The sequence below is a fragment of the Oncorhynchus kisutch genome, linkage group LG5 (genome assembly GCF_002021735.2).
Source record: "Oncorhynchus kisutch isolate 150728-3 linkage group LG5, Okis_V2, whole genome shotgun sequence".
NCBI classification, from domain to species: Eukaryota; Metazoa; Chordata; class Actinopteri; order Salmoniformes; family Salmonidae; genus Oncorhynchus; species Oncorhynchus kisutch.
The window spans coordinates 22,998,551-23,016,908 of record NC_034178.2 but is presented as its reverse complement, the minus strand read 5'-3'; the positions used below and the strand labels follow the sequence as shown (position 1 = coordinate 23,016,908).

The 18,358-nt window shown below is 41.9% G+C and overlaps 1 protein-coding gene across 3 annotated transcripts; it reads left to right on the top strand.

Moving 5' to 3' along the window:
- The first annotated feature begins 1,741 nt into the window (after positions 1-1,741).
- LOC109890775 (eukaryotic translation initiation factor 6) lies at positions 1,742-14,073 on the top strand. Of its 3 annotated transcripts, none has more exons than XM_020482800.2 (7): positions 1,742-1,872; positions 2,308-2,444; positions 3,413-3,498; positions 3,751-3,926; positions 7,426-7,602; positions 7,837-8,018; positions 12,932-14,073. In XM_020482800.2, the coding sequence occupies exons 2-7, from the start codon at positions 2,338-2,340 to the stop codon at positions 12,939-12,941; spliced, it is 738 nt and encodes a 245-aa protein (XP_020338389.1). In that variant the 5' UTR covers positions 1,742-1,872; positions 2,308-2,337; the 3' UTR covers positions 12,942-14,073. The 3 variants fall into 3 exon arrangements, with proteins under 3 accessions (XP_020338389.1, XP_020338390.1, XP_020338392.1); XM_020482801.2 differs by having other exon boundaries at positions 1,860-1,926; XM_020482803.2 differs by having other exon boundaries at positions 1,864-2,000.
- Positions 14,074-18,358: the final 4,285 nt, after the last annotated feature.

Genomic DNA, 18,358 nt, shown 5'->3' with positions numbered 1-18,358 from the left:
AAAAAGTCACGAAAAAAAAGGCATTGTTTCTTGCGAAATGCATCATTCGCATAGATATCTGAGTGATTAGAGGGACAATAGAGTGCTGAGTACCAGGCTGTTAGCAAGTTTAGTAGACTACTAATGACCATCAGCAGCATCAGAGCTTGGAGAAGCCTAATTACCATGACTAATTGGTCACGTGGAATTTGACTGCCTTCATGACTCGTGACCCTAAGCATGATCCCTCGGCTGTCTCCGGAAGTATACAATCAGCTCCTTCGTTTTGTTGATGTTGAGGGAGAGGTTATTTTCCTGGCATCATCTGCAAACTTGATAATTGAGTTGGAGGCGTGCATGGCCACGCAGTCATTGCTGAACAGGGAGTACAGGAGGGGGCTGAGCATGCACCCTTGTGGGGCCCCTGTGTTGAGGATCAACATAGAGGAGGTGTTGTTTCCTACCTTCACCACCTGGGGGAAGCCCGTCAGGAAGTCTATGACCCAGTTACACAGGGTGGGGTTCAGACACAGGGCTCCGGGCTTAATCATGAGCTTGGAGGGTACTAGGGTGTTGAAGGCTGAGCTATAGCCAATGAACAGCATTCTTACATAGGTATTCCTCTTGTCCAGATGGGATAGGGCAGTGTGAAGTGGGATTGCATCGTCTGTGGGATCTATTGGGGAGGTATGCAAATTGAAGTGGGTCTAGGGTGTCAGGTAAGGTGCAGGTGATATGATCCTTATCTTGCCTCTCAAAGCACGTCATGATGACAGAAGTGAGTGCTACGGAGTGATAGTCATTCAGTTCAGTTACCTTTGCTTTCTTGGGTACAGGAACATTGGTGGACATCTTGAAGCAAGTGGGGACAGGAGACTGTTAGAGTTGCATCAATTCGAATCTGGTATCAGGATAAATATGACAATGAGTCACCGATTGTATACTATGTATTTTTTATTAGCTAAGCAATAAGTGGTAAATGCAATTTTCATATATATGGGCTCTCTGTCCCACCTTGCAGGGCAAAACAGAGAACTGACTTGTTCCTGACAAAGATGTTATAATATACCCTGATGACAGTAGTAGTTCCTGCTTCCGAGCCGGCCTGTCAGAGTAGAGACTGGGCGTGGTTTAAACTCACCTAGCCTATCGTTGATTGTTGTCCTACGAGCTGGTACCAGCCCCCGGGCGCTCCAGTTGATAGATGTAACTTGCTGTGTCGAGTATCTATGCGCTCATTCCCTAGATACCGTTATCACATATCTGGTTTCTGTTATTGTTAAGTTTGAGTTCTAACAAAAACAGTCTGTGGTTTGCTACACTACATTCTGTATGTGTCTGTTTTTATGTTATTCTGTATTTTTCCATCATGAGAAAGGCCCATGGCCCTGAAACGGTTAACAATGTTTCAAGTCAGCTATGTTGCATAACACCTATATACATCCACACAAGCCAACAGCAGATAATATTAAATCACATATATGGTAACGGGCTATAGTGCATAACACAGAAACCTCATAAGACTTGGATATGGAGAGATTGAATATGTCCGTAAACACTCCAGATAGCTATGCTCTGAGGAGGTGGCTATATATGTAGTGTGGGCCGGCAGCCTTGCGAGGGTTAACATGCTTAAACGTCTTACTCATGTCAGCCACAGAGAACGAGAGCACGGGACTGTGTCGAAACTGTTGTTTTCCGAGTTTCCAGTTGTCTTGAACTTACTGAAGTAGGGAGAGTTCCGAGTTCCCAGTAGTTTTCAACACAGCATTGAAAGGGCCAAACACATGTCTTGCGTCGGGTGTTGGGGGTGTACGTCATGACGTTGACGAGGAAGTGAACACGTGTGAGGAAAAATAAGAAGTCCACGTTTGCTGAGGCCACAAACCTTGAGTAGGTGAAGTTATTGTTATTTGCATAGATAATCCGATATGTCAAACAGATCTGGTAAACATTCAAACGTAGCTATACTATAGTGTGTATGGGAACCAGCCCGTGGTCTTGGATTTTCTTGAAAATGAGTTCAGTAAACGTTACTGAACTTGTAAACTTGAGGCAATTTCCACTCCACTAGCTAAATTGCTAACGTTAGCCATATGCATTGCGTCTTCATTTTTTTTCAATTATGGGGTGGTAGTTGTCATGTGTTTGTAGCTGTTGTATAATCTTTGGATACTCTACAGTACATATTATAATCAGCAAATTGGGCTAACTGAGATGAGAGTTAACTGAGTAGCTAGGCTTGGCTAGAAGTAACTAATTGATAGTCAGCTAACGGTAACAAGGTAGGAATGGTGTAATATTAACGGGTATTTTATTTTGTTTCAGGAAAGTTCTTCCTCAACTGTTAACTTCAACATGGCTGTCAGGGCATCTTTCGAGAAGAACAACGAAATAGGCTGCTTCGCCAAATTAACAAACACATATTGCCTAGTTGCAATTGGTGGGTCAGAGAATTTCTATAGGTAAGATATGTTGCATATTTTCCAGACGTTGCTTGCTAGTTAACGTTAGCTGAGATAGCTTGAGATGGTACATTTATTTTCAACCAACCTTGACGATACTAACCTAATTTTAGAATAGAAAGGCACCAGTGTTTGTATTTATTAGGGGTCCTCATTAGCTACTTTTCCTGGGGTCCAAACATATTAAAGCACTTACATTTAAAAGTATATATGTAATGTAACCTTTATTTAACTAGGCAAGTCAGTTAAGAACAAAATCTTATTTACAAAGACGGTTTACTGGGGAACAGTGGGTTAACTGCCTTGTTCAGGGGCAGAAGGACAGATTTTATATCGCTCATCCATATATTTATATGTATATATTCTTATTCCATCTCTTTACATAGTTTTGTGTGTTAGATATTACTGCACTGTCGCAACTTGTGTTGGGTGTCATTCAAAGCACACTTGATTTCTGAGTCACGCTCATGAATCAGCACTGCGGTGGACACTCACCTGTCTTGATCAAGAGGACAGAGCATAAGAGTAAATTCCATAATAAATGGACAAGTAAAATTGTATTGAAAGCTTTACATACAGTATTGTCAGCTTTCTCCAGGGAATGTTGTTATAAATGAGCATAGAGTACCACAGTATGAGTCACAATACCCTAGCGGTCAATCAGGGAAATTGGTTCCAATTGTCAAGACAAAGGTAAGAATTTCTGTATGAAATATCTAATGTTACTTAAAGGTAAAAGTGACCTTGTCCGAGAGAGATTTACATGGTTATAAAAACGTCACGCCAGGGTAAGCCTATACAGAACACAGCCCTTATTTTAATTTTCCAAAATCCCGTATGGGGAAAAAAATTAATGGTGAAAATGATTTTAACCATTTCCCTTGTTTGACCGCTAGGTTTTATGAGTATTGTCACCTCCACTGTCGGGCTCTATTGCTGTCATGGTAACATGAAATCTATGTTTTCAGTGTCTTTGAAGGCGAGTTGTCAGAAACCATCCCAGTTGTACATGCCTCAATAGCAGGATGTCGGATAATTGGAAGAATGTGTGTGGGTGAGTATAGCTCTGTAGGTCAAACAGCTAGGCTTTGTGCAAGTGCACAAAGAAACACAAAGCAATGTCATCAGTTCAACAGGAGAGTGGAATACTCAATTATGCTTTATGTAAGACCAATACTGCGCTTTCTATTTTCTGAAAATTATTTGGATAATTGACTGTCACAACGAATGTGCTAAATTGTAAACAATTTTGCACTTAGCCCAGCTAACCCTGCTCAACTACTTCCACAATAAATTTGCTATTCAGGGAATCGTCATGGACTCCTGGTGCCCAACAACACTACTGACCAGGAGCTGCAGCACATTAGGAATTGTCTTCCAGACACTGTGAAGATCCAGAGGGTCGAGGAGCGTCTCTCAGCACTGGGGAATGTCATAGCCTGTAATGACTATGTGGCCCTGGTGCATCCTGATCTGGACAGGGTGAGAAAAAACAACACCTCATACCTTTGTTTGTCATGTATGATTGCAGTGCTGCCAACTCTCACGCATAAGCATGAGACACGCATTTGACCCTCTTCCCATGCCATACTTGTTTCTCACGGGTTGAAAAAAGTACTGCTTTTATTTTCTAATTCGGTGTGTCCACTTTCAACTGTGCCTCCAAATCACTTTGAAATGGAAGCATATTGCGCCTGCAATTCTACATCATAAGCGTTGTAACCTCGGAAGCTTCACCCGGGAGATCCACCATTTTCTGCCACCGCACTGTGAACCGCGGCATATTGAAGTTTGTGATTTAGTTAAGGTTCCTGGGACCAAAGCGATTGGATGCGCGTTTCATAAAGAATTGTCCCCCACGATTAGCATGGCGAAGGGAGCCACGGCAGACTGGATAGGCACGTTTGTCAAAAGATCAGCACAGGAAACTTGTAGCACTGTTTTGCAAAAAAATATTTTTGCCTTTATTTAACTAGGCATGTCAGGAACAGTGGGTTAACTGCCTGTTCAGGGGCAGAATGACAGATTTGTACCTTGTCAGCTCGGGGGTTTGAACTTGCAACCTTCCGGTTACTAGTCCAACGCTCTAACCACTAGGCTATCCTGCTGCCCCAAACATAATTGTCAACAAATGAATTTGCTGTCACTACTGTCCCTGTCGCAGAATGCTTCCTTTTGACAGCATGTGATAATATAGCCTGGTAATATCTTGCCTATGTAGAGTAAGATGATGGTTTACTTACCTCAATTTCGACTTCGACTCATCTGCCCTGGGCTCTTTCTATAATTACGACCCAATTTTCAGGCTACCCAAGCCTAAACGCTGGCGTTAGAGGCAAGGGGGGGGATTCTGGCAAGATTAAGTAGACGGGAAAACCAGCCACCTCTTCCTTCAATTCTACTGGCTAATGTACAGTCACTTGATAATAAGATGGGTGACCTCCGATCGTGGATTTGCTACCAACGGGACTCTCGAAACTGCAATATTCTCTGCTTTTATGAAACATGGCTCTCGGACAAGATACAACCCATGGCTATCCAATTCGATGGATTCTTTATTCACCATGTGGACAGGACAGGGGAGTTAAGGAAATTGAGGGGGAGGAGTTCATCAACAACTGGTGTGCTGACTTGAGTGCGGTGGAAGAGCCGACCCATTTTTCACCGACTTGGAATACATGTTCAAATGCTGACCCTTCTACTTCCGAAGGGAGTTTTCAGCTGTTATCGTGACTGTTGTATACATTCCATCCCTGGACAATAAAAATAATAAGCTGCCACTTAACGAACTGTACGAGGCTATAAACAAGCAGGAGAACTTGCATCCAGAGGCCGCTTTTCTGGTTGCCGGCGATTTAAAAATAAATAAAATAATAATTCTGCGTCATTAAGACACATGATGTCCAACTTCCATCAACACGTCTCCCTCGGCACTAGGGGCAATAAAGTCCTAGATCAGTTATTCTACCCTCAAGCAAGCACACAAGGCCCTACCTCGTCCCCTATTCTGCAAATTAGATCACGACTCTGTACTCATGGTTCCTGTTTACAAGCAGAAGTTCAAACAGAAAGTACCCTAGACCAGGGTTTCCAAAACTGTCCTCGGGACCCCAAGGGGTGCACGTTTGTTTTTGTTTTTTTGCGCTAGCACTACGTAGCCGATTCAACTAATCATCTCGCTTTGATAATTTGAATCAGCTCTTTACTGTTAAGACAAAAACCAAAACGAGTTTGGAAACACTACCCTAGACCCACTCCCAAGCCCACTACATCCTTGGGGCCGAGCTCCCTGCCGTCAAGGACCTCAATATCAGGCGGTTTGAAAGGAAGGCCTGGAAAATCGCTAGACTCCTCACCCAAGCCACAGACTGACTGTTCTCTGCCCCTGCACGGCAAGCGGTGCTGGTGCATGGTGCATCAAGTCTGACAGCAACAGGCTCCTGAACATCTATCCACAAGCCATAAGACTGCTAAATAGCCAACTACACCGAACTAAAATAAACGCATGTAAAGTGTTGGTTTTTTGAGCTGAAATAAAAGATCCCAGCCATTTTCCATATAGAGCTTATTTCTAAATTTTTTGCACAATTGTTTACATCCCTGTTAATGAGCATTTCTCCTTTTCCCTTGATAATCCATCCACCCGACAGGTGTGGCATATCAAGAAGCTGATTAAAACAGCATGATCATTACACAGGTGTACCTTGTGCCGTGGACAATAAAAGGCCACTCACAAATGCCACAGATGTCTCAAGTTTTGAGGGAGCGTGCAATTGGACTGCAGGAATGTCCATCAGAGCTCTTGATAGAGAATTGAATGTTCACTTCTCTACCATAAGCTGCCTCAACATCGTTTTAGAGAATTTGGCAGTACGTCCAACCGGCCTCAACCGCAGACCATGTGTAACCACGCCAGCCCAGGACCACCACCTTCACCTGCGGAATCGTCTGAGACCAGCCAACCGGACAGGTGATGAAACTACGTGTTTGCACAACCAAACAATTTCTGCGCAAACTGTCAGAAGCCATCTTAGGGAAGCTCAGCTACGTGCTTGCCGTACCTCACCAGGGCCTTGACCTGACTGTAGTTCGGGGTCATAACTGACTTCAGTGGGCAATTGCTTACCTTCGATGGCCACTGGCATGCTGGAGAAGTGTACTCTTCATGGATGAACCCTGGTTTCAACTGTACTGGGCAGATGGCAGACAGCGTGTATGGTGTGTGTGGGCGAGCGGTTTGCTGACGTCAACGTTGTGAACCATGTGCCCCGTGGTGGTGCGGTTAATGTAAGGGCAGGCATAAGCCACGGACAATGAACACAATTGGCATTTATCGATGGATATTTGAATGTGCAGAGATACCGTGACGATCCTGAGACTCATTGTCGTGCCATTCATCCACTGCCATCGCCTCATGCTTCAGCGTGACGCAAGGATCTGTACACAATTTGTGGAAGCTGAAAATCTCCCAGTTCTTCCATGGGCCTGCATACACACCAGACATATCACCCATTGAGCATTTTTGGGATGCTCTGGATCGACATGTACAACAGCGTGTTCCAGTTCCAGACAAAATCCAGCAACTTCGCACAGCCGTTGAAGAGGAGTTGGACAACAGGCCACAATCAACAGCCTGATCAACCATGCAAAGATGTATCACACCAGATACTGACTGGTTTTCTGATCCACGCCCCTAGCTTTGTTTTTGATTAGTTGTATTTTTAAAATCATTTTTACCCCCTTTTTTTCCCTCCTCAATTTTGTGATTACGATCTTGTCATCGCTGCAACTCCCCAATGGGCTCGGTAGAGGTGAAGGTCAAGTCATGTGTCCTCGGAAACATGACCCGCCAAGCCACGCTTCTTAACAAGCACTTGCTTAACCCGTAATCCGTAATCCAGCTGCATAGTTTTTTTTCATGCTCATCCCTAGTACGCTGTCTGATGTAGGGGATGTTAACACACTTCCCATGTTTGTTTAGGAGACTGAGGAGATCCTGGCGGACAGTCTGAAGGTGGAGGTGTTCCGTCAGACAGTAGCAGAGCAAGTTCTAGTGGGGAGCTACTGTGCCTTCAGCAATCAGGGGGGACTGGTACACCCCAAAACCTCCATAGAAGACCAGGATGAGCTCTCCTCCTTACTCCAAGTGCCTCTGGTGGTGAGAAGTAGTTGTCATAGTGGTGCTTATGCTCATTTCTACATTTTCACTAGCCCCGACTGCAAGGCTCATGTGGATCTGAATCAATCTGATACACATAAGCAATGTGGTAATAGATCTACCTTGCCCTCTGATAGGCAAAGTGGAAATTTATCTTTTTTTTCTACTTAAGTGCCCAGGGGGGCACATTGCATCAAGTTGTTGCCAAATCTCCCCCTCTCTGGCACTCCACAGGCTGGAACAGTGAACCGTGGTAGCGAGGTCATCGCCGCAGGGATGGTGGTAAATGACTGGTGTGCCTTCACTGGGCTGGACACCACCAGCACAGAGCTGTCCGTCATCGAGAGTGTGTTCAGACTGAGCGAGGCGCAGCCCAGTGCAATCGCTACCACGATGAGAGACTCTCTAATTGACAGGTGAGTGATCACTTCTGACACCATGAGAACTCACAAATTTTAGGCATCATCTAGAGGTTGCTTCATTTCCTTTTTCCACTAAAAAAATCTATGTATGACCTGAAAAGGCAGGATTAAGATTGAGCCCGAGAGACAGGCATAGCCACTCCATCCATTTATAATGCGAAGTCGTCTTATGTCACAGCGCGTGGCTTTTTGTTTTTGAAGCAGAATTTGGCCCTTGGGGCTGTATGTTTGAGGCCCCTGCTTTCATCCCTTTAGAGATCCGACTTTCATAAAACCATGAGCAATTTGCTCACGTTCAGCTGTGTTCAACACTAGACTGAATCTATTTTCTGACTAGGCTATTAAAGTTGCCATACAGCCTCCTTTTCACCTCTTATGTGATTTACCTGACAATGAGGGCTTTCGACTTGTTAGGCGAACTCTGCCAACTAGACGAAAGTAAATGAGTGAAGTCGGGAGGTGCGACAACTTAGTCGGCCACTGTTGTGTTTTTCAAACGGCAAGGCTCAGATCAACATGGCAGTGTCAAAGTAGTGCCATTGTTTTCTAAAAGTTTAATTATATAAAAGCATATAGCTCTATCCTCCATAACACAGACTAACTGAAATCATATCTGTGTATCCTACAAAAAAAAAATTCCATATCCATTGTATACATGAATTGCAGAAAAGTTGGTTCCTGTTTCAGTCACATCTTTGGTCACGTTCGTGTGGGTCAAACAAAAACAACCTAATGATTGGTTGACAATAGAGCCTCCCACAACGCAGGCGATGGCTGCACTTTGAAGTTGAGGAACTGCAAAAACATCCAGTCAACTTCATGACCTTTGAGCACAAAAACCCCAAACAGCAAGCAATGCAGGTGTAGAAGCACGGTGGCTAGGAAAAACTCCCTAGAAAGGCCAAAACCTACGAAGAAACCTAGAGGAACCAGGCTATGAGGGGTGGCCAGTCCTCTTCTGGCTGTGCCGGGTGGAGATTATAACAGAACATGGCCAAGATGTTCAAATGTTCATAAATGACCAGGGTGGTCAGATAATAATAATCACAGTATTTGTCAAGGGTGCAGCAAGTCGGTACCTCAGGAGTAAATGTCAGTTGGCTTTTCATAGCCGATCATTAAGAGTATCTCTACCACTCCTGCTGTCTCTAGAGAGTTGAAAACAGCAGATCTGGGACAGGTAGCACGTCCGGTGAACAGGTCAGGATTCCATAGCCGCAGGCAGAACAGTTGAAACTGGAGCAGCAGCATGGCCAGGTGGACTGGGGACAGCAAGGAGTCATCATGCCAGGTAGTCCTGAGGCATGGTCCTAGGGCTCAGGTCCTCCGAACGAGAGAATTAGAGAGAGCATACTTAAATTCACTAAGGACACCAGATAAGACAGGAGAAGTACTCCAGATATATCAAACTGACCCTAGCCCCCCGACACAAACTACTGCAGCATAAATACTGGAGGCTGAGACAGGAGGGGTCAGAGGGGTATCTTCAACCACCAACTTACCATCCTGAGACGAGGCCGAGTATAGACCACAAAAAAAGATCTCCGCAACGGCACAACCGAAGGGGGGGGCGCCAACCCAGACCGGAAGATTACATCAGTGACTCAACCCACTCAAGTGACGCACCCCTCCTAGGGACGGCATGAAAGAGCACCAGTAAGCAAGTGACTCAGCCCCTGTAATAGGGTTAGAGGCAGAGAATCCCAGGGGAAAGAGGGGAAACGGGCAGGCAGAGATGGCAAGGGCGGTTCGTTGCTCCAGAGCCTTTCCGTTCACCTTCACACTCCTGGGCCAGACTACACTCAATCATATGACCCACTGAAGAGATGTCTTCAGTAAAGACTTAAAGGTTGAGACCAAGTCTGCGTCTCTCACATGGGTTGGCAGACCATTCCATAAAAATGGAGCTCTGTAGGAGAAAGCCCTGCCTCCAGCTGTTTGCTTAGAAATTCTAGGGACAATTAGGAGGCCTGCATCTTGTGACCGTAGAGTACATATAGGTATGTACGGCAGGACCAAATCAGAGAGAGAGCCTTTCGGTTACTAGACTAACGCTCTAACCACTAGGCTACCTGCAGCCCCAGTTTCTCTGTCCATTCACTGAAAGACCCTAGATCTCTATCAGAAATATCCAGTTGATTAACTATTAATCCATGTTAGGTAAATTAGGCTAACCAGCTATCTATCTAAACTTTGTAGTTCATCATGGCCGGATTGTGTCCAGGGGCCTTGACCCAAAGTGGACCCCATTTTTGATTTGGTTGAGTCACTCGGGTATCATATGAACACACAAGACATGGCAAAATGTGTAGAATCTCAGGAAATTAGCTTTAAAATGGCACACAAAGTTTTCTCTGACAACGAGGGGTGAGGTTTGCGATGTGGGGGTTTGTTACTACACTGATAAATTACAATATCCATCCAGACCTTTGCCACCTAGGAAATGTGTTGTCACCGGACCTTCTGAAATAGTAGTTGAGTATCCCTGATATACACCCTCGGGAAGAATTACACATTGTGTGACCAGTAAGCGCTACATTTCCTGTTTTTATAAATTCATAGGATGTTTAGAAATTACGTGGAGTCTGGAATTTGTGAAAATTCTATACTGAACAAAAAAATTACCGCAACATGAGCTGAAATAAAAGATCCCAGAAATGTTCCATATGCTTCAAAAAGCGTATTTCTCTAAAATGTGCACACATTTCTTTACATCCCTGTTAGTGAGCATTTCTCATTTTCCAAGATAATCATCCACCTGACAGGTATGGCATAAAGAAGCTGATTAAACAGCATCGTTACACAGGTGCACCTTGTGTTCGGAACAATAAAAGGTCACGCAACACAAAGCTACAGATGTCTCAAGTTTTGAGGGAGTGTGCAATTGTCATGCTGACTTGACTGCAGGAATGTCCACCAGAGCTATTGCCAGAGAAGTGAATGTTACTTTCTCTACCATAAGCCGCCTCCAACCTCGATTTATAGAATTTGGCAGTATTTCCAACTGGCCTCAACCGCAGACCATGTGTATGGTATTGTGTGGGAGAGCAGCTTGCCTATGTCAGCGTTGTGAACAGTGTCCCTCATGGTGTCTGTGGGGTTATGGTATGGGCAGGCATGAGCTACGAACAATGAACACTATTGCATTTTATCGATTGCAATTTGAATGCACAGACCTACCGTGACGATCCTGATGCCCATTGTCGCGCCATTCATCCACCTCATGTTTCAGCATGGTAATGCATGGCGCAAGGATCAGTACACAATTCCTGGAAGCTGAGAAATGTCCCAGTTCTTCCATGGCCTGCATACTCACCAGACATGTCACCCATTGAGCAAGTTCAGGATGCTCTGGATTGACAGCGTATTCCAGTTCCAGACAATATCCAGCAACTTCGCCCAGCCATTGAAGAGGAGTGGGACAACATTCCACAGCCTGATAAACTCTATGCAGAGATGTCGCGCTGCATGAGGCAAATGGTGGTCACACCAGATAGTCACTGTGAAACGTGAATTTGGACCAATCCCTGACAACCCATTCATCAAAACGTAGCTACAAAGCTTTACTTTGTATCTGCTGCTGTTTTTTTTTGTGTCTCTGAAAAATCAGAATGATTCCAGTCAAAAGATGTCCGATGGCCATGAAACACCCTCAGGACTTTCCCATACTTCTTGGCGATAGTGTCACATCAGTCTTACTGATGAGGAATACCCTTCGCAAAGAGCAAATATGAAGACCGCGGGTTTGACAAAAAGGGCTGTCCCGCAGATGAACGTTCTTTGCGCTGCACTTACTTTACATTTGGCTCATATTGCGTAAATATCATACCAGTATTATAATTTTTATAAATGGGAAACAACTGTCACTTATTATTTATGTATTTTGACAACCACATTGACATTTTAGTGAAAACGGATTTGTTAACTGCTGTTTTTTTTTCTTACATTGTTTGTCGTGTCACCTAACACCATACCTATATTAAATACAACACCAGCTTGATTTTGTTTTTATACATATTCTCTTTTACAGAAAGTGATTTGATGAATTGATAGGGACAGTCACACATTGTATAAGATTACTTCCCAAGCAAAGTCCAATTTCTTTGGCTCCTTCTAAAGGTTGTAGCTCAGCTTCTAAATGTCATGGAGACAAATGAAATATATTTCCATGTTCATCAGTAGTGTCTTCCCCTGGCATTTTACAGCTTTTTCTAGCATAAAGCATAACGTATTTATGCATTGTTTTAGATCAGTATAAACAATTGGGAACTGTAAAGTATATACTTTTTACCCCTCAAATCAAGGAAGGACCCGACCTGCCCCACAAAACGTTGGCACACCCTAGGTTGGGAACTCCTGAGCTATAGCCATAGTCATGTATTGCATAGCAAGACTGACTGTTGATTCCCAATCACTGCTTTTTTCAGCTGTTTTTGTCCAAGATATTGAGTGAAACTGAAACGGTGCATCATCTGAATGGCTGGAAGCAGCAGAAAATGTGCTAGCTGTGATGTACAACCTGATAGCAATATTTTTTTTTACTACCTAGTGATTTATTAGTGAATTCTATTAATCATGCAGTGACTGCATCCATATAATTCTGCTAACAAACTTACTAGGCGGGTGATGGAACCTAGTTTTGAAGCATAAATGGCAAATGTTATGTTTTTGACAGATTATTAGACATTATCGGTTTGTTTCATTTCTGCACAGTAGGTCAAAGTGTCAGTTACTCTTAAGTGTGTATACAATACTGCATTTATACTTGGGATATAGTTTTTCAATGGGAAGTTATAAAATAACATTAAGATGCTGATGGAGACTTTCAGACATTCAATTACCAGTGCAGATAAAATGCTATACTGCTGCAGCACCATTTCTAATATAAAATTATTTCTCTCTTTCAGCCTCGCATAAGATGCCATTCTGCCTTCAATGAAAGGTTTGAGTCATCCCTGAAAATCTGTTGCAGAACACTTGCTGTCATTTGATATTGTTAACACCTTCCACGTTTAGTATTGGAAATTTGTATGGTATGTCATTGCTAGACTTCCCAATTCCTTAAAGAGATCCGGTACTAGGAAATGATTTTTTTAACCTCCCGCTTTGGGCTGGATGTGTCAGTGTAGATCATGCATAATATATGAGAAGAATACTTTCTTACCTCAATTAGCCACGTAATCCTTAGTTTGAAAGCGACTTTTCTTGTAGGTGTGCTGCACCATTTTCCTTACATGTTCCCCCATATGGGCCAGCACCCTAGCAATTGGAGTTCTAGATTGATTCCCCCCTCATCTGTAGATCGATGAGGGGGGAATACTATTTAATCCATTTTAGATCAAGGCTATAAAGTTAACAATGTGGAAAAAGTCAAGGATCTGAACTTTCCGAATGTACTGTATGTGACGTAGTACGCAATTTTCGGGGACTACTTTTGGCTACTTTCATAAGTACCGGAAAATCTCTAACTTTGTCCAATTACCATGTTTGGTTATTGAAATGTCGATTTTTCTGTAAAACAGCATCATAACATGTACAATTTGAATGCCAGGTTTTCGTTCATCGTTTTTTAACCATTTTTGAAACTGGTGTTACGGTGGTTTCCTTGCTGTGGGAAACTAGAGAAATGTTAATGTTCCCAATGTGAAATGGAAAATGTACATTAAGTTTGTCTGCAAATCAATTACATTTAAGCCTTGCATGGCAAACACGTGGTTGAGATGTAGAGATATTCCCTGCTGATTTTTTTGCAATATACAAAAAATGGATTACCCTATAGGATCATGTTGTATTTGTCACACTATCTGTTTCTTATTGACAATTGATCTTTGATTTTCTTACCTTGACCTTGAATGAGACTGTGGTTGTGGTCAAACCTTTGAGTGATGACATTATTTTAGGGCTGGATTGAATCGGTTGCGCCGAAGATCAGCGTTATAGCATGATTGAAATTTTAAAGGTAATATTTCCATGTTCGTGGAGACTGCATAAGTTAGCGCTATTGGAAATCGCACTATAGCGCTGAACTTCAGTAATATGGTTTGATAAAGTTTTTTTTTACTCTTTCCACCTACATGGGTATTTGGTGCCCTCTGCTGACAACTTACATTGAAAACATGACTTTCTTTAGTTTTTTTTTAGACCCACTCCCAGTACAGTGACATCTCATTTAATTTGTACATTATATTATATGCACTATAAAGTATATAGCTTCTTTACTATATGCATGCAGCACATTCCTTAACACTAAGCTATTGGCAGTAATTTGTGAGTAAATGTCATGTACTAGGAATGCACCAATATGCATTACTTTGGAAAAGCTCTTTAGACCCACTCCTAGTACTGCAACAGTTTGGAGTGAATAACATTTCATCATTTTTACATTTTATTTTTTTATTTGGATGAAGTCAAAGTTGAGACAAAGGTATTTGTCATAAGCCCTGTATAACACAATACACATCTAAATACAATATACACAAGAAGCTAAATGTAATCAATCATAAAACACATTCTTCAGCTGCCTGGATGGGCATCTGCGATCAATTTCCAAACAAACAAAAATGTTGGGGGGTGGGGACTCTCGGGGTTCAAAACTGCAAATGTTTCTCTCCGCCCCATGGCAACGTGTAGAATTGCAGAAAACTCGCTTTAAAACTGCAACATTTTCTCTACGCCCTATGGCAAAATATGTACTACAGGAAATGTACTCTAAAACTTTTTTTGTCCTCAAGAGGGGTGTGGGCTGCTAAAATGTTTTGCGTGCCAGGTGCCCAATTTTTTTTTTGCTTAGGGCCCCTCATGATGAGTTACATTTTTTTGTGGCACCCACTCACATCAAAGTGGCCCATTTGGGCTGTAGAGGCACCAATACCTCAAATTTTAGAGTAGATTTAGCATCTCTGTGATCAGGTCTGGTGACTCATGACTCTAATTTAACAATGAAGTAAGGCAGATGACCTTAAATTACCTTATTGGTCGCTTAGGGCAGCAGGGTGCCCTCGACCCAGTTTATATATACATTTTTTTTAAATCCTTTTTTGGAACTGTCCGAGTCCCCATTTACTCGGACATTTGCATACACACCCAGGCTGTATGCAATTTCAAAATTTGGTTGTCGATCAGGTGTTTCTCTCTTGTCAGTCACTGACAGTCAATCAGCCATGTCAGCTAAACCAAATGGATTGGTCAATTTAGTCTAGCCAGCTATCTAAACTTGTAAACACAATACCCCATAATGACAAAGCAAAAACAGGTTTTATTACACCATGTTTCACCGTAGGGATGGTGTTGGCCAGGTGATGAGCGATACCTGGTTTCCTCTAGACGTCACGATGCTTGGCATTCAGGCCAAAGAGTTCAATCTTGGTTTCATCAGACCAGAGAATCTTGTTTCTAATGGTCAGAGTCCTTTAGGTGCCTTTTTGGCAAATTCCAAGCAGGCTTTCATGTGCCTTTTACTGAGGAGTGGCTTTTGTCTGGCCACTACCATAATGGCCTGATTCTTCTGTTTATGAATGATGGCGGCCACTGTGGTCTTGGGGACCTTCAATGCTGCAGACATATCTGTGCGTCGACACAATCCTGTTTCGAAGCTCTACGGACAATTCCTTCGACCTCATGGCTTGTTTTTGGGACCTCATATATACATAGGTGTATACCTTTTTAGAAAATAGTTTGTTTTCAAATCAAGTTAGTGACCCAGGATTTGTTTAAAATGGCCTGTGACATTGTTTGTGAAATTATATTATATAAAATGCGCGAATCCCAATAGAAAGAAAAAGGCTTTTCCAGTAATGTTTTTTATTTTTTTTATTTACCGTTTAACCTTTTAACCTATTGTTTTTATAAACAACTTATAAACATTCTTTAGATCGGCAGGGCTGAAAAAGTATCATATGTAGTATCATATGGAATGGTACTACTGTATTCTAAAATCTTGGTATCATAACTAACATGACATTTTGGTAGCGTGATATTACCGTGGTACAGGTATACCAGGATCCGAAGTGGGGCAGCGGTCTAAGGCACTGCATCTCAGTGCTAGAGGTGTCACTACAGACCCTGGTTTGATTCCAGGCTGTATCACATCCGGCCATGAGTGGGAGTCCCATAGGGCGGCGCAGAATTGGCCCAGCGTCGGCCGGGTTAATTTGTTCTTAACTGTGCAACACTAATGTAGACAAAGAGGACTGAGAATATGACCCCTGATATATTTTGGGATGCCTTTTAAGGTGTACATTAGGGGAAGGATAATGTTATACTCAGCAAAAGTTCAATCTGATAAATAAGAAAAAAGAACTTAGAGAAATCACATAATTACCATCTTTTACTTTTGAAGAGAGCCAACAACTACAGGTTAAATTCAAATAAAGCATCTTCCAGATCTCACACCACGAATACATGCTAAACCAGTATTAATTTAGAAAAATAAAGATACAACAGCGGTAGTTAGAAACAACTAGATTTAATGACAATTTAAAAAACTTCTATGAAAGTTGGACAGATCCTATAGCCTTCTAAGACTCAACTCAATTATCAGCACACAAAAAAAACGATCACCCAAGAAGAAATGTTCGATACTGTTAAAACATTCGCATGGAGAAAGGCACCAGGAATGCATGGCTTTCACATAGAATTCTATTCAACATTTAGAGACCATAGCACCCCTATTTACACAAATGACCCAATTCAGTACTTCCTAGTTCAATGTATCAAACAGTTATTTCAGTTTTACTAAAACCAGGAAAATCTGGAGTCCCTTGCTGATTGTAGACCCATAAGTTTAATAAATTGTGACAAAGTAATGAAGTTTATAAGCAATAGAATGGCAAGTCTTACCAGACTTGATACATAGCACATGGTTTATAAAAAATAGACAGATTTATCGATAATGGCTGTTGATGCCGAAAAGGCTTTGACCGTCTTGAATGGCTTTTTTATTTTATTCAAAACTTGAGGCTTTCAACTTTCCAGCTGAAATAATAAATAATATAAACAATATTAGCAAAAATATACACAAGATGATGAAAATTGCTTTGGAAAAGGGCACAAGACAGGGATGTTGCACTGGCAATTGAACTGTTTGCAGAAGTAATTAGACAGGACCCAAACCTAACAGGTAAATTAAACTTATTTGCGGATGATCTCCTGATATACATGACATGACCAATATTGAAAAGTCAATGCCCCTTTGCTAAAAAAAAATTCTGGATATAAAATTAGTGGATAAAAATGAAATAATGTTAATAGCAAAAAGATGAATAACTCACGATCTACTGCAATCCTTTTAGTGGACCACAAATAATAAATATTCTTAAGTGACAAACAAATATATAAAGATAACTTTACTCCATAACTCAACAATATGAAAGCATATCTAATTAAATGGAATAATCTTTCCATAAATCTTACAGGTAGAATAACCTCTTTAGAATGGCATGACTGACAACGTTTTTGCATTTATTTTCGGTAATACCAAATTATGTTTTTAAGTATACTCTGCCATAAGACTTTATAAGGGCAAATAAAAGGAAAGTTTTACATCTTCAATCTGAAGGTGGTTTTAACCTTACATACTTGGAATTGTATCAACTCGCTACCCAAGGTTTTTACTTGCGACATATAGTTAAATGCATTAAAGAGGAACAATTGGTATACATTGAAGATGCGCCTGCTCATCCCCAGAATATTTTTGTGTCTATTTAAGGGACAAAGCTAAGAACACTATAACAATATGGGGGAAAAATGAAACGTAATCTACAAGAGTCAATATCACTCCCTACAAACAGAGCCTTATGAAACCATAAATGTACGGTGCATTTGGAAAGAATTCAGACCCCTTAACCTTTTCCACATTTACTTACGTTACAGCCATATTCTAAAATTGATTAAATAAAAAATGTACCTCAATCTGCACAAAATATCCCATAATGACAAAGGGAAAATGGGTTTTTAAAAATGTTTGCAAATGTTTGCAAAAATAAGCAACAGATTTACATAAGTATTCAGACCCCTTGCGACTTGAAATTGAGATCAGGTGCATCCTGTTTCCATTTATCATCCTTGTTTCTACAACTTGATTGGAGTCCACCTGTGGTAAAAGCAATTGATTGGACATGATTTGGAAAGGCACACACCTGTCTATATAAGGTCCCACAGTTGACAGTGCATGTCAGAGCAAAAACCAAGCCATGTGGTAGAAGGAATTGTCCTTAGACAGGATTGTGTTGAGTCACATTTCTGCAGCATTGAAGGTCCCCAAGAACACAGTGGCCTCTATTCTTAAATGGAAGACGTTTGGAACCACCAAGAGACTTCCAATCTGAGCAATCGGG

Bases quoted from the DNA above. Each gene is read 5' to 3' on its own strand.
- LOC109890775 (XM_020482800.2), top strand. From the start codon at position 2,338: ATGGCTGTCAGGGCATCTTTCGAGAAGAACAACGAAATAGGCTGCTTC. The intron at 2,445-3,412 runs GTAAGATATGTT...CTATGTTTTCAG, and splicing joins GGGTCAGAGAATTTCTATAG to TGTCTTTGAAGGCGAGTTGT. The intron at 3,927-7,425 runs GTGAGAAAAAAC...ATGTTTGTTTAG, and splicing joins TGCATCCTGATCTGGACAGG to GAGACTGAGGAGATCCTGGC.